The sequence below is a fragment of the Anguilla rostrata genome, chromosome 15 (assembly GCF_018555375.3).
Source record: "Anguilla rostrata isolate EN2019 chromosome 15, ASM1855537v3, whole genome shotgun sequence".
NCBI lineage: Eukaryota > Metazoa > Chordata > Actinopteri > Anguilliformes > Anguillidae > Anguilla > Anguilla rostrata.
Genome location: NC_057947.1, coordinates 33,330,283 through 33,355,512, shown reverse-complemented (window position 1 = coordinate 33,355,512; position 25,230 = coordinate 33,330,283). Strand labels below are relative to the sequence as shown.

General features: G+C 44.9%; 1 protein-coding gene across 5 annotated transcripts in view; it reads left to right on the top strand.

Moving 5' to 3' along the window:
• Positions 1–25,230, top strand: part of LOC135240573 (E3 ubiquitin-protein ligase Midline-1) — a 109,701-nt gene extending 84,471 nt beyond the window's left edge. For all 5 annotated transcript variants that reach the window (XM_064310200.1, XM_064310197.1, XM_064310201.1 and 2 more), the window contains 8 exons: positions 10,015–10,110; positions 14,712–14,819; positions 16,021–16,169; positions 16,320–16,447; positions 18,549–18,692; positions 21,053–21,214; positions 21,915–22,122; positions 23,340–25,230. In XM_064310200.1, coding sequence (XP_064166270.1) covers positions 10,015–10,110; positions 14,712–14,819; positions 16,021–16,169; positions 16,320–16,447; positions 18,549–18,692; positions 21,053–21,214; positions 21,915–22,122; positions 23,340–23,688 — 1,344 coding nt within the window. In that variant the 3' untranslated portion in view covers positions 23,689–25,230. The remainder of the gene's footprint in view (positions 1–10,014; positions 10,111–14,711; positions 14,820–16,020; positions 16,170–16,319; positions 16,448–18,548; positions 18,693–21,052; positions 21,215–21,914; positions 22,123–23,339) is intronic.

Here is a 25,230-nt window from a genome sequence, read left to right as displayed (position 1 = left end):
ACTGTACAGCAAATTCCAAGGAAAAAAAAAATCAGACGCTAACCATATGGCAATTATTATCCATTTGATCAATCTGAGTCTACGCTGAGCCAGAATCTGCCAGTATGGACGTGTTAACTGTCAAAAATGTGTGGCATGTGTTGCTGGAGACGGACCAGACATTTAACAATAAAAATTCAATATTGATGAATATAGGAAAACAGTTTTGAATAAAATACAGGAAGAAGGACATAATTATGCAAAAGAAATAAATACATAAAATTTGAATCATGATTCCAGTGTAATTCAGAAACATGGCACATTTCCCTGAGCCCCTTGCCCTAATTTACACATTCATCTGCTGTATGCTTAATAGATGATGGAAATGTATTTTAGAAACATAAGGACAGTTCATTTATAAACACACATAATGTATGCCGTACAACTGCACTACATGTAAGACAATGATCACTGTGTATTATTTAGACACATTAATAAAACATGCATTAGAATTCTACATTAAAACCCAGATGACTTAGTTCATGACATACATGCTGTGCATAAAAAAAAATAGGATAATCCTTATAAGAGATGATGCTGTCAAGTCCATCCACTTCAGCGGGTTTTTTTTATCGTTGCTTTAAGGCTTCTTCAAAACCGGTTTGATCCGGAGAAGATGCCTCTGCCGGCCCTCTTATCTGCACCAGCCGCTCTAAGGAGGTCAGCGAGGGTCGAACTTTAATGGCTTGCGCTGCCGTTTCTCCGATGGAAACCGCAGACAAGATGGCTGTCTGTAGTCTTTACAAAAGACATTTCCTAGAGCCGGGTCAAACCTTTGCCGCTGAAAGTGCCCTCTTAATGTTTTCAAACATCAGCACTGCAGTGTACGCGATGTCTCAATTAGTCGCGTAGAAAGATTTTCACATGAGGATGCGGACCATGTTGCAAAAATGTGTGAGTCCAAATGTGATGCCTGATGAATGGAGAAGCCCTTCCCTTGTTTAATATGTAGAACATTTGGTGCTCCGGAACAGCGGGGGCTGGATGAGGGTACATCTGTGGCCTCTTCCTGCCCACACACAGCGCTCTGCCACGATTGGTTATTTCCCATGTGGTTCTAGCAATTACCGCTGGCGGGGAGAACTATATGAAAGAACCCAGAACCAAAAACCTGAGGCCAGCAGCCGCCATTAACTAAAGAGAAACAAAAAGGGGGGGAAAGCTTTGTTCTGTAAAACACGATCCTCAACAGAGCATTGGTGTTGAGAAAAAAAAAAACGTAGAAATGGCAAAATGGCGATCGCCAGAAATATGCCTGTATTTTGTAATCTAATCTAATTTAATCTAGTCATTGCCATGCTCAGAAAGCTCAGTTGCAAGTCAGACTTTTAAGCTGTAAAGCAGCAAGTTGCTGGGTATTATTTTGTGAGAATCACAAAGATTACCTGTGTGTGTCTGAAACCAGGACCTTTCCTCCCAGAAAACGGAATTTCGGTGGCCTGGAAATTGTGTTCTCTCTCTCTCTCCCCGTGCATTCAGGATCACAGGTGATTGGGGATTGAGAGCTGTGGCTAATGACATTAACCTCAATCCAGACGGATCTAGGCCTGTTGGGGACTGTAGGTGGGCTGCTGCTAAGCCTGCCAAGAGCCGGTTCAAGCCCTTTTTAAAGGACGGCTGAATCGCTCAATTGGTGGAAATTAGTTCAGACTGGATAAACACCCGCTTCCTGTTCCTGTGGCAGCTACGCTGCTCACCCTTAATTTTTTTTATGACGAAGGCATCTGTGTGAAATGAATTCGGACAAGAGTCAACAAGCATTTGCAGCGCGTGGACCCAGTATAGCACTACAGCGCACGCTGTAGTCTGATTAGGGACTTTAACGTGAATCGCAAGGCTATCAGTCGCCGCGACGCTGTTCTGATTTGTGACAGTTTGGTCTCAAGTGGCAGTGTGCAGCATTCCGGTTGCTGGGTTACCGCTGAGTACAGTCCAGGAGGTCTGTGCAGAGCTCACTCCTGTTGTTTCTGTTCACACGCTGTTCCACGAAGGAGTTTAAACCTCAGGCTTTAACCGCTAGGCCACAGAACTGGTAAATGGTAAATGGACTGCATTTATATAGCGCTTTTATCCAAAGCGCTTTACAATTGATGCCTCTCATTCGCCAGAGCAGTTAGGGGTTAGGGGTTAGGTGTCTTGCTCAAGGACACTTCGACACGCCCAGGGCGGGGTTTGAACCGGCAACCCTCCGACTGCCAGACAATCGGTCTTACCTCCTGAGCTATGTCGAACTGCAGCATTGAAAGCTGTTGCAGCTAATCCTGATTTCAAAGGCTTAGATACCTGTTCAAATTGTAATGCAGTCGTGAGGTTTAAACTCTGGCTAAACACTCTCTGTGGTCGACCCGGTGTGTTCAGCCAATTTCCTGGTGGGTAGGACACACGGGCTTTCAGTTGTGTTAATGATCATATAAAAACGTGCTAACTGTGGTTTCCTCTGTCTGTATCTCCTGTGGAGGGACATGGATCAAGAACAAAGACAACAAAAATAAACAGGTTTTATTTGCTACGAGGTTTTATTGAAGCTTCAGAACTTAGGTCTGGTGTGCTGATAGACAGTACTGTATGGAGAAACATGGGTCCGTGTTCTGTTATGCTCCTGGACCATTAGTTTTGTTTCACACGTTAGCCATTCACAGCCACTTCCTTCCTGAGAAAGCCTGGCACGCTAATAATGGCCGTGTCGGGTAGATGCCCCGCCCACATGGCTGGAGCAGCCACCTGATTGGAGGCTTTATACTGAGTGGACCGACTCAGTATAAGCAATAGAAACAAAGCGTAGAAACAAAAACAAAATGTGTGCGTGCATGTGTGCGTAATATTTTCATAGAAAAAAAACAGTATTTCAGCAGTGTGCTTGACAGCGTATAAAATATCATATGTCAGGCCTAATAATTACCTCTGATACGCAAACAGTATGTGTTGAATAGGAAGTACTGGTGTGTGTGAGTTCAGAATCAGGCCTAAACTGAAGCTAATATAAATAGGTGTGTGTGTGTCTATTATTTTGTGGAAGTCATTTCGGATTAATACTACAGCTCATTTGAGCAGCTTGTACCCTCAGCTTGTACCCTGTGTTTCGAGCAATCCTGTGGTAAACATGGTTTACTGGGGTCTTTTAGTTCCAAACCTTCTAAGAATTTTGTTTAGGTTGGTTGTGGCTCAGACTCCAATGAAGAGCTTTGAAATTCCAGTGGTTTCCCACTGAATTTTTTTTTCTTTTTCTTTTTACAATTTTTTTTTTAGCTCAGCATCTAAGCTTTGCTAGCCGAGAAAAACCATCCTTCCCTCTCCCACGGTCGTGTTGACAGGAATAAAAGTGGGGTCTGAACCTTGCCGTCGGGTCAAAATCGGCTTGGCACAAGCGGTAAACATCTTCAGTGTTTATCGCTCGGAACAGCTGTGCCAAATTAAGGGGCTTTGCTGGAGAGTGCACAATGCAGCGCGATAACTGAGCCACAGGCATCAGAGAGACTGGGGGGGGGGGGGAGATGTAAACGTGTCACATCCTGTGGATGATGTCACTGGGAGGAGGCTCTGAGTGAGAACCCTGCCGATTGTCCGTTGCCTTTTGAAGTGCAGGTGGCTCGCGCTGCGGGGCAGAGTAACAAATGGAGTTCTGGACCCGTTCTGCAAGAGCGAATCGGGTGTCAGATCTGTTTGGACGAATCTTTATTCGGCCTGACAGTGTGACCGGAAGGCTCAGCCCTGAAAATATACACAGCGAGACAGACGATAAACAGAACGAACGTGTGGCCAGCAGAACTTAAAAGGGCATAATTACTGTACGTGGAACACATATTCTTTTTCCCCCCGTCCCTTGTATAGCATCTTGCTGTGGTATAAACATCATGATTCTTCTCTGCGATTCTCACACTTTCTACAACTCCCGCCAGGTACACTTTTTCTGGCCACACAAAACTTTCAGCAGGTTTTTCGTTTTAGTTTACCGATCAGTAACTTGTGGAGAACCCAAAGGAAATGGCAATGAGATATGAAATGAGAAATAGCTTGGAAATGGAAAGACAAACTACGATAAGAGAAGCAAAAGGTTTTTTTCAACTCAAAACTTAGTGGTGGAAAAGCTGAAAACAAAATTCTTGGATCGAAATCTCCCACCGTGGGTCACACGCCATATTGATTAATGATGTTCTGCGTCACGTCGAAGACTGCTTGAATTCCCCAAAGATGTTTACGGCTTCAGATTCTGTTCAAAATAAAATGTTCTGAAAGCATTAATTTTTGCAGTTCCCGTACGATAATGAAATAAATATCCATTCATGTAACAAGGACCCTCTTTTTTCCAGGAAATCTGTGGAACATTGGAAACCCTTCTTAGCTGTTAAGAGCAGAACAGCTGGTTACACTTTAAGAGGACATGTCCAAGGCTGCCTGCACATGCTATGCATTATTCGGCCCTTTGGTCAGTGAAAAGGAGAGAGAGAAAAAAGTTTTCGTACTTTATGTGGCGAAAAGGTATTTAAGGAGTCTGACCTGGCTGATATGTTTGTTTCAGAAGTTAAGGAATTAGGTTAAGATATAGCACAACATTGCTGTCTATGCATACCTATCCTTGCTTTTCCTAAATGTGGATCCAGACGGTGCTCCATAAGCACAATTTACATTATACTGCAGGCATTTAGCAGACGCTCTTATCCAGAGTGGCTTACATAGCATTTACATTGCATCCATTTATACAGCTGGATATATACTGAAGCAGTGCAGGTTGAGTACCTTGCTCAAGGGTACAATGTCAGTGTCCTGCCTGGGAATCGAACCTGTGACCTTCAGGCTACAAGGCCGGTTTCTTACCCATTATACTACACTACCGCCCAATTTGTCTCACGTGCAGTGCTTACGCAATTCGGTGCTGGCAGTGAAGGGCTGTTGCTGTTGTGTGTACATGACTTTGTTCAGAGTAATAAAATAAAACGGCGTGAAATACAGCTTGGGTGCGTGGCTGAATTTCAAGTGTGGACGATAATGGGGTGGCCAGTTTACAACAAGAAAAGCCTGTAATTTTATAGCAGAATATCTACAGGGAACTAATAGCTTCCCAGAATGAGTTGGTGAAGTACTGATTGTGCAGCTGCATAGTAATTTTAGTACAGTTTTACAAATTTCAAGCATTAACGGCACATTTATAACAGACAAAAATCATTTTTTTCATGGCCTGTTGATGGGCCATATTTCACGGAGTTCTCATGATGTGGAAGCCTCTAAATGGTTTCAGTCCTCTTTCTTGTTTCTGAAAAATATTTTCATATAACAAAAAACAGCGTTGCAGGAATGTACTTGATAAACATAATGTCAAACCTAATAATGGCCTCTGATTCGCCGAACAGTGTGTGCTGAATAGAAAGTGCTGATGTGTGTGAGTTCAGAATCGGGACTGGACTTGAGCTAATATAATATAAACCAGAGCACTGCGAAGGGGTCCTTTATTACGTGTGACTTCGGGGGACAAGTTTCTGGCATCAGAGAAGTGGACGACTCTGTGGCTCAGAGATGGGGTGCAACATCTTGGACTGAGATGGATACCAGTACGTGGAATGTGCTTTAATGTCCTTAATGAAAATGCACTGGGTGGTGCATATTTCCTAAACTTGGAATTGTGCATTTAATATAGTGCATCTAGAACCCTGATCTTGACTTTGGTAGATTTTGGATGTACCCTGCATGCCTGGAATGTCCAATCAAAACAGATGCCGTCCGAGGTCGTTCCCGATGTGGAATCACACTCGCAGTAAGAAACTATCCTGATTAGGTTTCTAAAGTGCGTATTCCACAGTAAAGTTTCTTGCATTACATCCCGAAAAGGGATTCTTAAAATTGCCCTCGGCAGGCTTCTCTTGGTCCGGTTTGGCGCACCTGAGTGAAGGCGCCAACGTCAGTTTGACCTTTGACCTCGCTTTTATGCTCCAATCGCGGGCTGCCTGGCGGTGGCCGTTAGGATGGCAGTGAGCCGTGGAACCCTGTTAGAGGCTGAGTGAAACGGGTCCTTCGGCAGAGCGATGTCGTAAAAGGAGGCCGTAAAAACGACAGGGTGGCCTTCAAAGGAGGAGGAAGAGGAGCAGGAGGAAGAGGAGGATGAAGTGCAGGGAACGCCGCGGGGCATCCAAGCTCTGCGTAGGGCATTTGGAACTCCCTGCTCGGAGTCAGTGGGCCCGGGTGGCTGTTCCCTCACTTCTGTCTGTCCTCTTACTGAACACTGACAGCAGCACAGATGTTATTGCAGCTTGCTTCAGTCCCGTATGCATATAAAAAATGAATGAACTGCAAGTTTCTGTGCACTGGAGGAGGGAGGGGGGGGGGGGTGGTGTATATGTCTAAACACAGCAGTTGTGTACATTTGTGGTGGCGTGGCTGTTATTTTTTAGAACTAATTTTTACATACTATTGAACATTTGTGATATATATATGGTAAATACGGTACATTGTACATTTTATTATATTTTGGACAATTTTGATTATTGTAAATGCCTTTTTAACATACTTTTACACTCTTTTATATGGTTATGCATGTTACATTCTTATCTTAGTTCCGTTTTATCATATGCTCTGTTTTAGTTACATTAGTAAAGCGCTTTGAGCTATAAACGTTTGAAAGGTTGCAGTACTAGTGTAAGTCTTCTTTTTTCAGACCCACAGATCTGAGAATGAAAATTGATTTCATATTCCATATTCCCAAAATCAGAGCTGCATAAGGGATGTGAGTTAATCCAGATGCATATGATCGTATATACAGTGTGTGTGTGTGTGTGTGTGTGTGAATGTTAAGGCTAGGAGCCCCTTGAAAGAAATAAACAATATAAGTTGCGGTGTCTTTGTAGTAGGCGTTTATATTCCAGTGGCTGTGTTGTGTTTGTCGGAAAAGCAGCCAAGAGGATGACCCCGGAGCAATAGGACGCCCAGACACACACAGACACCCTTGTGTTTTTGTCATTAAGTGCATTGAAAGGATGCCAGGAAGGTCAAGTGCTAAAAATCCCATTTGAAGTAGAGCAAAGAAGTGCATTGCTTCAACGAGGAACAGATGCGCTCGCTGCGCGATCGGGGAGACTTCCGTCTTTCGGAAGAACGTTTCCTCCGCGAGCTCCTCCGACGCTGCCGCCTTGGCTGAGCGCGGACTCGGAAGGACTGGTGTATTTTTAGCGCGTCCTTCTCGTCTCGAAGGTTCTTTTATTGGAATGGAGGTTAACCTGCATTCCCTCGGCGAATGCGTGATCTGACATTTACGAGGGGAAGCGGAAGCACACAATATACTGCAGATGGGGCATCACACAGTGGAGGATGTAATGGTCACATGCTTCATAAACTTCCATTTCAACCTCGGCCAGCCCTGTCACGGGACCGCCGTAATTCAGCAAATCGTTTGTTAATGATTCAGCCTGATTCGGGATATATCAAATGGCATTCTTAATCATTTATTTGATGGGAGCAAATGATATTTATCGTACGCATTTTGCAATGGAATTATCAGATGCACGAAAAAAACTGGTAAATTAATATTTATAATCTGAGAATAAAGCTGAAAAAATGCCATGCAGTCTTTTTCCTTTTTATTTAAAATCTACCAGTATGAGTGGAGATAGATTGGTGAATGTATTGTAGGACTAGAAGGAACTCTTTTCAAGCAAAATAATGGAAATACTTTGAGCTTCTCGATGAAAACTCAAATATTTAAAAACAGCACTACAAAATTCACAAAAAGACCAACAATATTTGTTATTCATAGGATAATAAAAAGTTGTTGCAGTATTCATTAGGTACATACTCGATTCTTTGTTTTTAATTTGCCGTTTTCCGCAGTGCTTAAATTTCATTGTGAGTTTTGTTTCTGTCTTCTCACTGGCTTGTGCACATTTTCTGAAATATATTTTTTCAAACAGGTTAGGACGATTACAGTCTTACGTTTACATCTAAAAATGCTTTGCAAACTGGAATAGTGAGTATAGGAAATTTAAAAAAAATTAAACGTCTCAAAACAAAATACGAAGTTTTGACAATGAACTCGCTAGTGTCAAGAAAAAGGAAAACAGTAGAAGTTAAACGAGTGCTTTTCTTGAATTACATTACGAAAACGCCCAAGATGCACACACGCACAATCGCGAACTGTCGTTCTAACAGCTTTCGTCACCAAACTACGCATGAATAAATTACGCTCTGAGAGTTCGGAGTTAAAAAAGGAGGTCACACTTCCAAAAATGGCAACGCGAAGTCCTATGAGGGCAGACGATGCCACCCCTCTCCGCCCTGAACCCGTCGTCCCTCTGTAAATATGATGTTTTTAAAATCGTGTGAGTGAAAAGCCTTTCTACCGTATCAGTCTCATCTCAGCGTGAACAGGGAGCCCGCCCATCGTCTTTACTGTCTGACAACTGTGAAATATGACTGGTCATGAAAAATACTGCATCCGGATGGTGGGGTATATCAAGGGCAAAATGATGCAGCGCGCGGCACAATTTTACATCCGTCTCGGCCGTGCGTGTGGAACGCTATGATAGTTCCCTGTGCTGTGTAAGGTGCGTTTTTGGTTCGAATGCTTATACAGCCTGAAAAGGGTTTTGAAAAAGAATGGATGTGGGGGGGAAAAAACAGTGTGATTCAGCCTTACTTTTATGCTTAAACATAACAATGCTGCTGGTTTCCTTTCTTTCTTGCATTACATTACAGGCATTTAGCAGACGCTCTTATCCAGAGCGACTTACACAACTTTTTTTTTTTTTGAACATAGCATTTTACATTGTATCCATTTATACAGTTGGATATATACTGAAGCAATTTCGGTTAAGTACCTTGCTCAAGGGTACAACGGCAGTGTCCTACCCGGGAATTGAACCTGCGACCTTTCGGTTAGAAGTCTAGTTCCTTACCCACTGTGCTACACTCACTGTGTACACGCATTAAATTCTGTCTATTGAGCACAACAGATGTTTGCAGAACTGGAAGACCAGTATAGTATAGTTCTGGATTCTGTTTAAACACTCGTGCTTTACTGCGCTACCTGAGTTGTGAAATTTGATTTTATAAAACGGGTTAAGCAATTCTGTGTTAATAGCCTGCCCTAACCATTACCTCTGAGAGCGACCTCCTGCTTAGCTCCATGGACTTAGATGAGATACAGGATTAATTTTATTGATTTTTGCTGCAGACAGGCTTGTTGCCCACCCACAGCGTTTGCAGCGTTTTAAGGAAAATCCCATTTTCCTTGAGCACTGATAATTTAGCCCACTTGTCCCGAGCCACCCCTTACGACCTGCAATGTTCTCACCGTGTTATCACAGCGTTGAGCCCCATCGCTGGTGAAAGGCTATGGAATGGTCCCATGTCTGTTGTTAAATAGTGTTTTTTTACCCATAAGGCCACAGTGTGAGTGTAATCCCCCCATAGCAGGTCATTGTGGCTTAATAGAGCACAGTTGGCTGGGCAGTGATACAATGGGACTTACATAAAGACGCTGCACAGTCCCGCTTGGCGTTTGTGGGCTGCTTCTTTCAGGCAGAGATAATGGCAGTTATGTAAAGATGTTTGGCTGGTGAGGCACTCCAACCCAAGAAGGGGGGGGGGGGGTTTGATGCGTTGGCTTTGTTGGCGGGTGATTTCCGCCTGGTTCAGTTTTCCGAGCTAGCGAACGCCCGGCGTCTTGTCTCTCAGACACCAGCCGAATGGCCGGGATGAGGAGGACTGGAGTGGTGGTGGTGGGGGACAGCCCAGAGGTCAGTGTCTGATCCAAAACCAAATGTGCTGAGCTGGGTGAAAACTACGGGGCAGACCACTTCTTTAATTCTCCAACTTTTTTTTTTTTTTAAACCAGATAGACACTAATGTACAGTTATTTAATTTTTTTTATGTATTACTCTCGGTGACAAAGTGTGATGGGTGTTGTTTATAGTCATGTAGAAAATAAGCAGTCTTTCTTTACTTTGGGAGGTTCTTGCTCAGTGTGGGTTTTTGTGTCTCGTTCATTTGCAGCAAGCTTTGGATTCAAACCTGAGCAACCTGATCAAGAGGAACAATGAACTGGAAACTCTTATGGGAAAGTTGATTCAGACCTGCCAACACGTGGAGGTGAGTGCTTTCGTCTGTCAGGAGCGTTGCGTCCACGCGTGTGCACCGTTTTACTTTATTGCGTGTTTTCATATAATGCAAAGAATGGGAAATGTGTAATTTGCATGCCTCAACCTGTCTGAACTGATGTTGCAGTGTAATTGTGATACATTTACCATTGCTATTTCAGTTCTGTTTGTATTTTTTGTAAAAAAAAAAATTAAATAATATGAATTGATTAATTAAATGAAGATGGAGGCTGCTGAAAAAAAAGCATACATCCCATTCATTTTGTCACGTGACCTCAATGTCACAATGGAGCATTATGATGTCATTGTCTGATTGTCAGGTCTGGCATAATTTGTGAGACAACAGATGCTTTGTTCTGCAGAGTCTGCCGTTGTTGAGAAAATATTATTATTTTTTATTTACAAAATTATGTGTAAAATTAATTATTCTATTATGTAAATGAGGTATTGCAGCAGCTTTTCTCTGATAAATAATGTGTTTTACCAGAGGCATGAGCTAGTCAGGACAGAATTTATTGTGCTAATTATTTTCGACTTTAACCACAATACGGTAAATAAGTTATAAAGGAATTAGTGAGTCTGTTGTCTAAATAGAATGGTTGCCCGACCTTCTTAAATAATTCTAAGGTGATTTCTCTCTGTATCACCATGTGTTTGGATGTGCTCGCTTGTCTGTGTGTGTGTGTGTGTGCGTGTGTGTGTGCTCGTGTGCGTGCGTGTGTGCGTGCGTATGTGCGTGCGTGTGTGCGTGCGTATGTGTGTGTGTGTTTGTGTGTGTGTTTGTGTGTGTTCATGCAAAGGTTTGTTTTAAAAACAGAACCTTGTGAAAGATAAGAGTCAGGATCACCGCAGGCAACAGCCCTGCTGCTGTACTGGATGATATCAGGGCGCAGGGCAGTTGGAGTGCACATGCTCAGTTTGGTTTCACCCTCAGCACCATCCTCCTTTTGTAGAGGACCGGCTTGAGGCTATCCGTCTCCTGTTTTAGAGGAACAGGGTGAGAATATCATCCTCCTCTTTTAGAGGAACAGGGTGAGACTATCACTCTCATCTTTTAGAGGAACAGGGTGAGACTATCATCCTCCTCTTTTAGAGGAACAGGGTGAGACTATCACTCTCATCTTTTAGAGGGATGGGGTGAGGCTATCACTCTCCTCTTTTAGAGGGATGGGGTGAGGCTATCCCTCTCCTCTTTTAGAGGGATGGGGTGAGGCTATCCCTCTCCTCTTTTAGAGGAGGGGAACCAGAGGTGAGAGCTATCCTCTCCCGAGAGGGGGAGCTATCACTCTCATCTTTTAGAGGAACGGGGTCAGAATATCCGTCCATGTGCATTCTGTACATGAGTCACAAGGTCTGCATCATCTGAGTCCTCCAAAGCCAGATGGTGTGGTTTTAACTTGAAGCACATCTGGCTGGGTTATGTAAATGCCAACAGCTGGCATTCCCTCGCATGTGAAATCTCATTTTTGCGTCAAAGCTCTCCACCGAGTTGGTTTCCGTCCATCCATCCATTATCTATACCTGCTTATCCTGAGCAGGGTCGTGGGGTGCTGGAGCCTATCCCAGCATGCACTGGGCGAGAGGCAGGACCAGTTGGTTTCCTATTTATGAAACAAAACCCTGGACAAGTGCTTGAATGCACGTCCCTTTCCTGGTTAGGTCCAATGACTTGGTCTTCACAGGTCTGGACAAGCACATTTCCTGTGGTTAATATTTGAAATCACACGATTTACTGTCTAGCAAATATTTAAGAATACATTTTTGATGTACAGAGGAGTTATTTTCCCAGATTATGTCAGACAGAAATTTTAATTTTGGTTTTGGTTTTTAATTTTAATGAGGTGTGTTTCCAGCCTGATCAGAGGGAGTTAGTTGTTCACAAAGCTTGTCTAATTAAATTAAATTCATAATCCACATTTGTTGCTGCATGATATGGTGCACGCACACACTGAATGCAATATAATTAAAATGGTAAATTGCCTAAGCAGCATCAGACCAAATATGGCTATTGTAAATAAATACTCGTGAAGGATTACAGGCTGCGTTTTCACTTCCATTTTTCCAAAAAATTATTTACTTTTTTGTTTAATAATTTGTTCTACGACTTGTAGAAATGAAAGTATGTTTTGCCAAATATGCTTTTATTCAGTAATTATATAATATTTGCTTATTTATTTTTTAAATAAATACAGAAATCACAGTAATTAGTTGTGTTTATTCATGCACATTTGCACTTTAGGAAAATAATCTTGGTGAATCCAGCATCTTTGGAAGAGCTCCATGAGTTTTCAGCTCCATGCAAAAGCCATCATCTGCAGGAGCCGTGTTCTGTTTTTCAGGGCTGGTTCTCATCCTGATCACATGGATCACGTTCATCTCCGTCCAACAGACACTAACCATTTCACTCTCACAGCCCAGTGACTAACGTGGGACACAATTTAATATTCTCGTTGCTGCCGTCCAGTGTGTATGTACATATACGTGCAGGGCCAGTGTAGCATAATGGTCAAGGAGCTGGTCTTGTCACCAAAGTCATCTGTAAAAAGTGTGCTATACAAATAAAATTGAATTTAATTGAATTGTAACCTCAAGGTCACAGGTTCGATTCCCAGGGCACTGCCATTGTACCCTTGAGCAAGGCACTTAACCTACATTGCAGCAGTGTACTGTATATCCAGCTCTATAAATGGATGCTCTGTAATAAGTTGTAAGTCACACTGGATAAGAGCGTCTTCTAAATGCCTGTAATGTAACGTAATGTAATGTAACAAGCCTTGAGCACTTTTTGTATTCAACAACCTTGCGTTTTCTGAAAACGTGCTCGCCTGCCCACCAATGGTAACGTTCCACAAAAAGACCTATCTCTGCACGCGGCTGACTGGAGGTGTGGGCAGTGTGGTAACAGGTCGGGGACCTCGTTACTGGAGCTGAACCGGCTGAACGGAGGCCAGCTGAACAAAGCCCTTTATTCCCCTGCATAAGAGCGAGGAGCCCGCAGGCAGCGGGGAGCAGCGTTAGTGCGCCGCATTCGTCCCCACAGTCCTTTCATGGCGTTCAGCAGCTCCTTCACAGTTCTCAGCCTCAGCGAAAGCACTGGGGCGTTTTTGTGTGGGGGCCGGTCCCCCCCCCCCCCGGGCAGAGCGGACGGAGCCGCCCCCAAAGCGTCTTTGACCTCAGAGCTAGAAGCGGCCCAAAGTGTTCCTGACCGGGGACTAGAACCTCCCCGAGCGATTCTGACCTCAGAGGGACCGGGGGCTAGAACCTCCCCGAGCGATTCTGACCTCAGAGCTAGAACCCGGCCCGAAGTGTTTCTGACCGCAGAGATCACTCAGTTGCCGTGTTTTCACACAGACGTGCGACGGGAGGTTTTTTTACCGGGGAGCTGTGATCCAGGTAGAATGTTCTGGTGTTTTTCCACCGACGCGGAAGTGTGGATGTGAAATGCGTGTCTACAGCAATGTATCCTACAAAAGACACCCTTGTCCGCCTCTGCGTGTTGTTTGTTAACATGACACCTGTCAAAGCATCATTCAGCAGAGCCCAATTATGTACAGCCACTGACTCACACTACCTGTTTCCACCGATTACTCGGATTGTCTCCCGCTTGTCATTTTGAGGGATGGGTTTGAAAACTGCCACATTCCTCCCCTCTGGGAAGGAGGGCTGGAAATCTTATCAGTATGTAAAAAATGCTACGCGCTCCCACGCCTAGCCAAGCCAAGCCCTGAAACATTTGGATCAGCTACTAGTGAACCCCGAGTTCTCGTGCAATCACAGGAGTCATTTTAGACGAGAGCCCTACTTCACTCCATTCTCAGTAAAGATGAACGCTTCTTTGCAAAATACCGTCTGATTATCAATTGGATTTCTTGCCTTGTTGCAATTAATCACGTGTAGATTGTGGCAGGGCTGCAAAGATCAGTTCCTGGAGAACCCGTGTGCATGCTAGATTTTGTTTGAGCAAATTACCCTGCCTTATTCAGTATAGCTAATCTGTTGTATGCACCAGCACTGGTTGACTGCTGTACTTCGCCACACAAAAATGTTTTAGCTAAGATGACAAATACAGTCTTCCGCGCTTCATTCCGAATTTTTTTTGCATTTTAACCCCATCGCTTTGGTGTCCTGAGTCAAATTTGGGATGGCACATACTAGAATGTATGTGTCCTCAGAAATGCCCTCTTGATGAACAGCAACAGGTGCAACTGGCACAAGCAGGTGCCCAATCAACCAGATGAGGGCGCTGTTGCTCGTTGAGGTGAAGCCCTAGCAGACTGATAACCCTCTTTCCTCTGGGTGACACTTTGGTCAGTTCTGTGATGCTTTGAATGGAACCCCATCCACAACCGACACTGGCACAGTTGGGATGTAATCCTGACACATCAGCTGTCATTAGGACTTTTATCAAAGATTTTAAATCAAGTAAAAGATTTGAACTAATCAAATGGAATCCAGAAACCTAAGTGAAGATTGTCACTCGTTCATGGAAGATTGATTTTCGCCATTCACGTTCGATTATGCAGAAGCATATTCTGCGTGTCAGGTGTCTTTTTTTTCTTGAGTTGATTTTATTCCTGCCGTTTCTCGTGCCAGGTGAACGCTGCCCGGCAGGAGGCTCGGCTGCTGGAAGAGTGTGACCTTCTGATCGAGATCATCCAGCAGAGACAGCAGATCATCGGGACAAAAATCAAGGAGGGGAAGGTACAGCACTGCCGCATCGCACAGGTTGTCCGTTATCACCTCCTGCTCCGCTGTAGACATGCAGGCAGGAGGGCGGTTTGCTGGGGTGGAAGTCAGTACTGTTGACCCACAGCTTCAGGTTAATTGATGAATATGTGCATTCTGTGTCTGACCTGTGAAAGCTGATTTCAGGATTCATTTTGAATGCAGGCCAATGGAATGGCTCTGGGCCCTGGGTGTTACATGGAGCTGTTTGAATCGCACAAACAGTCGGCTCTGAATGAGGCATGCTGGGACAGCAAGGACCTCCGGTGTTTTTACACACAAAGGCCGGAGTTGGAAACTACCATGTGATATCTGTACCCACTTGGGTTGTGCCCGTGTGAGAATGAAATTGAATTTTCACGTCTGCGCAGGAAATAAATGTGTCGGTACTTTTGCTTGAAACCCAATAGGCCATCCTGAGGAAGAGTAATCATAGATTGGCTGGGCTTGGCAGTACTGGTGGTGGCTTTTAATTAAAAAAAAAAGGTTGATATCAGAAATAGGCAATAAATCCTTTGAAGGGCTTGTTTTTTTTTTGTCTGTACAAAAAGGTCAGAGGTAACTTCCTTTCCGCTGTCTTGCATTACACTGAGTAAACCACAGGGGGGCGTCCTGTTACTGCTTGGAATTCGCTTTCTATGTGTCTGTTTTCTATTTCAAAGCTATTATGAGGGTCTCATTTATTTTTTTTTATGTTTCAGCGTTCTCTTGAAGGACAAATAGAAAGATTCATGTGTGCTGGCTCTCTTGCACCCAAAACAATAAGTAGCCATGTTCTGCTCCAACTTTACAGAATCGTACAGAATGCAGGATGTGAGGCCCTATGTCTCTGTGAGGAGAGACGGGAATGGGAGCTGTTTGAGGTGCTGGAGTACCGTGCTCTCTTGTTTTTTTGTTCCTGTCAGTACCCTAGCTGGTGCCCCTAGTGCATTTTGCACTTTTTTTGAGCTTGTTTTGTCCTGAGAGGTAATTTGGGAGTGCCATAACCACACCTGCATCCATTAAGCCTCATAATTAATCCAGAGATAGTGGTTTGATGGACCAAAAAAAAAAAAGCAGAAGCATCTGCAAAAAGCAACTCCAGGACCGGGGTGTGTCTGAGCCAACCTCTGAGAGTTTCACGTGTGTGATCCCCCCCCCCCCCCCCGCGTTTCTCCCTCTCCTTGTGCTTGCTCAGGTCGTTAGGCTGCGCAAACTGGCTCAGCAGATCTCCAACTGCAAGCAGTGCATCGAGAGATCCTCCTCCCTCGTCTCGCAGGCCGACCAGACGCTCAAGGAGACGGACCACGCCCGCTTCCTGCAGACCGCCAAGAGCATCTCGGAGAGGTGAACCAGCTCAGTTAGCGGGATGGAGTTTAGCACATCTACGGATTTAAAACTTGCCTGCAGAAATTGCAGTAACATGAAGTGCTTACACGCGAATAAGGAAGTATTGGACGACAGAATCCACTAATATTGATGTACTTTACATCTCAGGGTATCTATGGCAACGGCGTCTTCTCAGATCCTGATACCGGAAATCAACCTGAATGACACCTTTGACACATTTGCACTCGACTTCTCCCGGGAAAAGAAGATGCTGGAAAGTCTGGATTACCTTACAGGTAGCGTGGATGCTATTGATTCTGCTTCTGTTATTTATTCACAGTAATGTGTTCGTTAGTCAATTTAGACAAAACTCCCATTGAAAGATTTTTTTGTTCTCCCCTTGCCTGGATTTGTGATGACAGCGTTGTGTGTGTGTGTGTGTGTGTTGCCGGCCTTGTCTCTGATTGGATGCTGTCAGCACTGCAGGGCGAGGCAGTTCTGCGGGCACTGATGTCTCTGTGATTTAATGTGATGAAATGCTCACGCCCCTGGGTGCCTCGGTCAGGCAGAAATGCATTTTTCCCCATCTTGCTGCTGGCAACCGGTCTGTCCTGCTGCTGGGTCCCGCTATTCCAGCGCTACCTAGCAAACATGGAGCCACGCCGAGCGGGGCCTGGAGGTTTTACGTTTAAATTGACGGTGTTTTGACCGGTCTACAGTTTGGGGCCCTTTTCCTCTGAGAGGTTTGATGAGTGAGCGGGGCCTGGATGTTTTGCATTTAAATTGACAGTGTTTTGACCGGTCTACAGTTTGGGGCCCTTTTCCTCTGAGAGGTTTAATGAGTGAGAGGGACCTGGAGGTTTTACATTTAAATTGACCATGTTTTGACCGGTCTACAGTTTGGGGCCCTTTTCCTCTGAGAGGTTTAATGAGTGAGCGGGGCCTGGAGGTTTTACGTTTAAAATGACCATGTTTTGACCGGTCTACAGTTTGGGGCCCTTTTCCTCTGAGAGGTTTAATGAGTGAGCGGGGCCTGGATGTTTTACGTTTAAATTGACGGTGTTTTGACCGGTCTACAGTTTGGGGCCCTTTTCCTCTGAGAGGTTTAATGAGTAAGAGGGACCTGGAGGTTTTACGTTTAAATTGACGGTGTTTTGACCGGTCTACAGTTTGGGGCCCTTTTCCTCTGAGAGGTTTAATGAGTGAGAGGGACCTGGAGGTTTTAAGTTTAAATCGACCGTGTTTTGACCGGTCTACAGTTTGGGGCCCTTTTCCTCTGAGAGGTTTAATGAGTGAGAGGGACCTGGAGGTTTTACGTTTAAATCAACAGTGTTTTGACCGGTCTACAGTTTGGGGCCCTTTTCCTCTGAGAGGTTTAATGAGTAAGAGGGACCTGGAGGTTTTACGTTTAAATTGACGGTGTTTTGACCGGTCTACAGTTTGGGGCCCTTTTCCTCTGAGAGGTTTAATGAGTGAGAGGGGCCTGGAGGTTTTACGTTTAAATTGACGGTGTTTTGACCGGTCTACAGTTTGGGGCCCTTTTCCTCTGAGAGGTTTAATGAGTGAGAGGGGCCTGGAGGTTTTACGTTTAAATTGACGGTGTTTTGACCGGTCTACAGTTTGGGGCCCTTTTCCTCTGAGAGGTTTAATGAGTGAGAGGGGCCTGGAGGTTTTACGTTTAAATTGACGGTGTTTTGACCGGTCTCACAGTTTGGGGCCCTTTTCCTCTGAGAGGTTTAAGGAGTGAGAGGGCCTGGAGGTTTTACGTTTAAATTGACGGTGTTTTGACCGGTCTACAGTTTGGGGCCGTTTTCCTCTGAGAGGTTTAATGAGTGAAGGGGCCTGGAGGTTTTACGTTTAAATTGACGGTGTTTTGACCGGTCTACAGTTTGGGGCCCTTTTCCTCTGAGAGGTTTAATGAGTGAGAGGGGCCTGGAGGTTTTACGTTTAAATTGACGGTGTTTTGACCGGTCTACAGTTTGGGGCCCTTTTCCTCTGAGAGGTTTAAGGAGTGAGGTGCAGTGTGCCGGGGCTCACAGGGTTAAAAACTGACTGGAGTCACAGGAAGTGCCGACTCAGCAGAAATAGTGCTATATTTGCTCAGGCTGAAAAGGCATCAGTATTGTCTATTTTGAAGACATTTATGCACCCTTGAAGGTGTGGAGGTTCACAATACGTTTGTATAAAGAATAGTGTCTTTCTTTCCCTGACACATTCAAAACAATTCTAATGATGATGCAACAGCAATCGCTAGTGATTGAAAGAAATGGAGTTCTAGAACACAGACTCGGAATTTTGAAAAAAAAAAAGAAAAGCCATTCCAATAAAACCTAACTCTTCAAAGGGTCAAGGAGCTGACTAAAATGAAGACGAATCTACTCAATGTTCTCCCTGCAGCGCCAAATCCCCCCGGGATCAGGGAGGAGCTGTGCACGGCCTCCTACGACACCATCACCGTCCACTGGACGTCCGAGGATGAGTTCAGCGTGGTTTCCTACGAGCTGCAGTACACCATCTTCACCGGGCAGGCCAACCTCGTCAGTAAGTAACGCGCGGGAGATGAACGTTTGTCTTTTCCCAGCTGAACCCGGGTGACTGCCTACGGCACAAGAAGTCTAATATTCAATCTTGGGAGTCGTGAAATATTTGAGTGTCAAATGTATCAAGGTTTTTCATCCCTCTCACGATCGTTCTTTGAGGAGTCAGGGAGCGAGGCAGCGTGAAGATGGTAATACGCTCTGTCTGCTGGAAGGCTGAAGCCGCACTCTTTCCACTGACTCAACCAGCAGGTCCTGAAATTGACTTGGCTTCTAGTCAGCGGCGGGCAGGAGGCTCATCCTGGCCGCGCGGCTCACGGAGGGCGGTGCAGGGAGTCGAGCCGGGACGGTTCCCTTAATGCCCGCGTTACGCGCGGGGCCGCTTGGGGTACTTGCGGTGGGTGAGCGCAGTAACGGGGTCCCGGCATGCCAAACGAAGCATCGCGCCCTCTTCTGCTCCGATGCGCAGCTCAGGCGCGGCTGCCGCTCGGTCGGTTTGGTGTCCTGGATCGAGCAGGGCGACGCCCGAGGCGCTTCCCCTCACTGCGCTGTGGTCGTCGGTCTGTGAGCTCGCAAGATGCGTTTCAGCGTGGAGTTTCAGTGAAGGGAACGAATGAGAAATACTGGCTGTTCCGCTTCTCAGAGGAAGGCTGTGTACAGTAGACCCCTGTCTGCATGCTAAATGTGGGACAGGGCAAATATACTTTACAGCGAAGGGTCTGATTCTGTAGTGATGGACCAGACTTCCTGATGTGCAGTTATGCAGCAGCAGAAGCTCCATGATGAATGGATGACTGCATTATGATAAAGGGTCTCTGAGTATGGCTGCGTGTTACCTGAGGCTGTACTGTACATGGATTACCTTATCACGTGGACATGGGGTTTGATAAACACACACACTCACACACACACATACACATACTCACCCATGCAGGCACATGCGTGCACACACACACACAGACACACACATATATACACACACATACACATACTCACCCATGCAGACACGCACGCACACACACGCACACACACACACTCACAAACATACACATACTCACCCATGCAGACACGTGCACACACACACATACATATACACATATACACACATACTCACCCATGCAGACACGCGCACACACACACACACACACACCCACACCCACACACATATACACACATACTCACCCATGCTGGCACACACACACACACCCCCACCCATCCAGGCATGTGCGCACACACACACACACACACATACACACAAATATATATATATACACATACTCACCCACACAGGCACGCACACACACATACATTATAATGTGTATAGTTTATATGGCGTATAAACACATGCTTGAAATATATGCATTATAAATACTGTATATGTGCCAGGGATAAAAAATGGCTGCCTCACGGTAGTCATGACAAACGGTTGGATTTTAAGGCCAATGCGGTGGTGCTGTCTCTTTGTGTAACACTTTAATGACAGCTTGACAAATGCCAAAGCAGCAAATAGCTTCTTCATGCATCGCTAAACGATGGCACAGCACCCAAGTTTCTGGTTTCTGTACGCATACACCCCACTTCCATTGCCCTTGAACACATTTGCATACAGGTTGTTGGAAAAATAATGTCTTCCAAATCGGGGTGGAGGAGGGCTGGGGGAGGGTTAAATTAACATAAAATAACTTCAAAAAAGGGTAGCACACTCTTAAATTATTTACCAAGTGTAATATGAAATTGGGCTGCAGTGATCTGTGTTTGCACAGCTGAAATTGCACATTAGAGGAGATTAGCTCTGAATCATTTCACTTTTGGGAAAATGGAACGTTTTTTGTCAGTCCATTTCCTGTTGTAGGATTATATAGGATCCTGTTAAACCCCCAGTGTCCATTGTTTGAGTCTGATTGTCGACTTCAGACTGATTTCCCTCTGCGATTATGAGGTTGTAATTAATGGATGGAGAATCCTTTTTCCTGTCTCTTCGGTGGCTTAAATACTGACTACGTGCCTCCCTACCCATTAACCCAGGCTACCCCACCCACTGACCCAGTCTACTCTACACAGACCCAGTCTACTCCACACATTGACCCAGTCTACTCCACATACTGACACAGTCTACTCCTCACACAGACCCAGTCTACCCCACCCACTGACAGAGTCTACTCCAAACATTGCCACAGCCCACCAAACACTGACACAGACTACCCTACACGCTTACGTTCATCTGTTTGAGGCCTGTTTATGAACACCACATGCATTGAGTGTATCTTTTCACATTTATAGAAACGTGCTGCGGTATGTTACTGAGGCGGAAATGTCCATCGGCACGGCGGCCCCTCTGAGCGCTCGACTCTGTTTGTGACGCAGGTCTGTGTAACTCGGCCGACAGCTGGATGATCGTGCCCAACATCAAGCAGAACCACTACACCGTGCACGGCCTGCAGAGCGGAACCAAGTACATCTTCATCGTCAAGGCGATAAACCAGGCCGGCAGCCGCAGCAGCGAGCCTGGCAAGCTGAAGACCAACAGTGAGTACGGCCATCTTATATCTACAGATTCAGGTCTACAGTGAGTACAGCCATCTTATATCTACAGAGTATTCAGGTCTACAGTGAGTACAGCCATCTTATATCTACAGAGTATTCAGGTCTACAGTGAGTACAGCCATCTTATATCTACAGAGTATTCAGGTCTACAGTGAGTATGGCCATCTTATATCTACAGAATCAGGTCTACATGAGTAGCCTCTATATCTACAGAGATATTCTGGGCTCATGACTGTTGCTCATATCTACAAAATATTCAGGGCTACATTGAGTATGAGCTCATATCTACATAATATTCTGGCCTACATTGAGTATGATCTGATATCTACAAAATATTCAGGTCTACATTGAGTTTGGTGATCTCAAATCTAAAGAATATTCCTGCCAGTTGTAAGTCTGCTGATCTGACATCTGGAGTATGTTCAGGCCAACAGTGTCATCCAATGGAAAAACAGCACCTGTCTGCCATTCAAAGCATTATAGCCTACTGAGTCTATCAACTCATCCGCTATTTTATATCATGTTTATATCCTGACTCAAATTCCTTGAGTAGTCCTACGACAACAATGCCATTAACGAATTTTAGCATTGCACGGTCTGTAATGGGCACTAGCATTGCAGTAAAAACAAAAAACTTCCGCAAAGAAACCAACATTGACCAGTTTGACCGTCGATTTTCCAGGTCAGCCCTTTAAGCTGGACCCGAAGTCTGCTCACAGGAAGCTGAAGGTGTCACATGACAGCCTGACTGTGGAGCGGGACGAGGCCTCCTCCAAAAAGAGCCACACGCAGGAGCGCTTCAGCAGCCAGGGGAGCTACGGTGTCGTCGGAAACGTCTACATAGACAGCGGAAGGCACTACTGGGAGTCTCTGATTGGAGGAAGTACATGGTACGGCAGTCATGTGATCATATTAGCCAAGTTTTCTTTTTTCTTTTTTTCTTTTTTATCTCTTTGTTAGATCCCACCAACGTTAACCTCACTGATTTCAACCAATGACAGTGCTTTTTTTTTAGAGAGAGAGCAAGGTAATTATTTGGTTCAAATGAATCATTTTTTGACAGCATAGCGTAGCGCGAACCCAAAATGGAGTTGAAGAAGCTTCACGCTCTGTCCTTTGTAGTCTTCCTCTCCTGTGACCTCCATCCTTGGCTTAAGGGGTGTAACATCTTATCGTTATTTCTCTGAACTGCAACTTCCAGTTTTATTCAAATTGAATTCTACTCATTTCATATCAAACCGAACTCTCTAAACTGCCTGGTGGTCCTCTTTATTATCAGAGTGCTCCAGCTATATTCTCCGGGGTGTAGTCATTGTGAATTTTCATCTGCATATTTTTTGATGAGCCCTCTGAACTGTTGGGCTGTCGTTAACTACCCTCCGATGGGGAAATCGTCACTGCCAAGGGTTAAAGCAGAGTAGATGCACCCAGTAAATATTCCGTGCACGTTAGACTGCAGATTGGGATTCCTGTCTGATGACCCGTGGACTTAAGGAGTTGGGAGAGAATGACAGCGCGCACCACGGTGATCTACAGTAGTCATAAAAGTGACTAGTGCCATAAATTTTCCACTGTTTCAGAAACTCACCTCAATGTGAAATTAATTCTGGAAAGTTCTTTCATCACCTCTCTTGTGGCCTTCACCGCAGGTGCGGAACTAACGCCTCCTCAGTTCTGTTCCGTGATTCAAACTCGTGCAGTTATTTTCAGGCCGCTTTTAAATAACAAAGTGCATTATTTTGGGGTGCGTGTTTGAACCAGTGTTAGGTACATACTTAGCTTTTCCTTTTTAAGATGTTTGAACAGTTACAGCGTTCTGTAGGGGGCAGTCGGGGGTGGGACAGTGTAGTATTATGGGCAGGGAGCTGGGCTTGTAACCTAAAGGTCACAGGTTTGATTCCCCGGTAGGACCCTGCCGTTGCACCCTTGAGCAAGGGGCTTCACCTGCACTGCTTCAGTATACATCCAGCTGTGTAAATGGATGCAATGTCAATGCTCTGTAAAAAGTTGTGCAAGTCACTCTGGATAAGAGCGTCTGCTAAACGCCTGTAATGTAATGTTTGTTTGTTTGTTTGTTTGTTTGTTTGTTTTTCTGGGATTTTGGCAGGTATGCCGTCGGCATCGCCTACAAGTCGGCGCCGAAGCACGAGTGGATCGGGAAGAACTCGGCCTCCTGGGTCCTGTGCCGCTGCAACAACTCGTGGCTGGTGCGGCACAACGGCAAGGAGGTCCCGGTGGAGCCCTCGCCCCACCTGCGCCGCGTCGGCGTGCTGCTGGACTACGACGGCGGCTCCCTGGCCTTCTACGATGCCGCCAGCGCCCAGCTCCTCCACACCTTCGACATCGCCTTCGCCCAGCCCGTCTGCCCCGTCTTCAACGTCTGGAACAAGTGTCTGACCGTCCTCACCGGGCTCCCCATCCCCGACCACCTGGAGGGCCCCGACCTGCAGGACTGACTGACGGACTGACTGACGGACTGACGCTACGGAAACCAGCAGGGGGAAATAAAACAAGTGAAACAAACAAAACAAACAAACAAACAAACAAAAAAACTCAAAAAGAGCGGTCTAGGAAGACTATGAATTTAATAAAGCCATAGCTTTAATTTTATTTTTATTTTTTTGCTATGCTGTTGCTGTACTAAATTAAAAGATTATAAATTATTTATGGGCAAAAATAATTGGATTGCAAAATACTACAGATTTTTTTTTTTTTGCTTTTGCACATTAATGTGTTTACTACTACTATATTTATGCCGTAGTTGATTTTTGGGAGATTAAAAAATGATATATAACGTTTTAAAAATTTCTAAGGAGCTTATTTTGGGCGCAATTCTGTGTTGCTTTTTTCAGGAAGAAGTATAAGTCACGTGAAAAGAACTGAATCATAATGTTCTAAGCAATATTTTATTTCTCTCTCTTCCACATCTGCATGCTGGTTAAACTTTTGAGAAGGTCAACTAAAGGTTGTATCCAACTGGACACGATTCAGAGACAACAGTGCTCTGCATATTGCGTAAATGGGCTCCATAGTTACTTTTCCTCCCTTGAATCTCAACTGTGATGATGTCACGTGCCATTGCACCAATGGAGTTAAAGTATGAGGTGTGGAGCCTCCTAACATCTTTCCTGCTGCGTCAGCACTTCTGGGGTGACATCATAATATAGGACCAGGAGGTGTAGTTCAGTTTTCAAAAGTGTCCGTTTACACGACTCGCCGTGATCTGTTTTCAATCTGTACAAAGGGAACGTCAATATTTGTTTTAATTTTTTGGCTGGATTACGACAGTTCTATAATGAGTTACTTTAGAACGCAGCTTCCAGTTTACTTTGATTTTCCGTCACTGGGTTAATTCGTGAGGAAAATCCAGATTCTTCTGTTCTACGGTCTGCCTCGCGTTGTTATTAATTTTAAATGTTTTATTGCCCTGCGCACTCCGACAGAGTTCCTCGCTTTGGAATTTACAGGTTTGGGTACGTTGCTCTGGTTTGGCTGTTCAAGCACAAAAACACCCTGGACTGTGACGTTACGGGACCTTCCTGGGATAAATCCCTCACACACGCCTGGTGAACAGACTTGGCATTAGTTCTGCCAGTACACAGGCTCTTGATGGTGTAAAGATTTTCTTCCTGATTTTTAGTTTTGTTTTGAAAAAAAAAAAAAGTACCCTTTCATGCCTTGCACTCTGACAGAAGTGTGGGATTGCAGAAGAAAAGTGTGCAGACTAGTTAACTTTCCATTAACTGAAAGAAACTCCTGGGAGAGGCGAAATGGACGCAAGGGTGTGTAATGAACTGCAAGAAACAAACTGGCTGTACCGTACAGAGAACTCTTTTCCTTTTGCATCCCACCACGTTGCCATAGTGACCCGTTGGACAACTGAGGACGCACTCACAGCGAGAAGCTCACGTCTTCAAACAGCAAAGCAGTGCAAATGTTTATCCTGTACAGTTTTATTTGTGGGAAAGTGAAATAAAATGACCGGGCCCAGAACACTC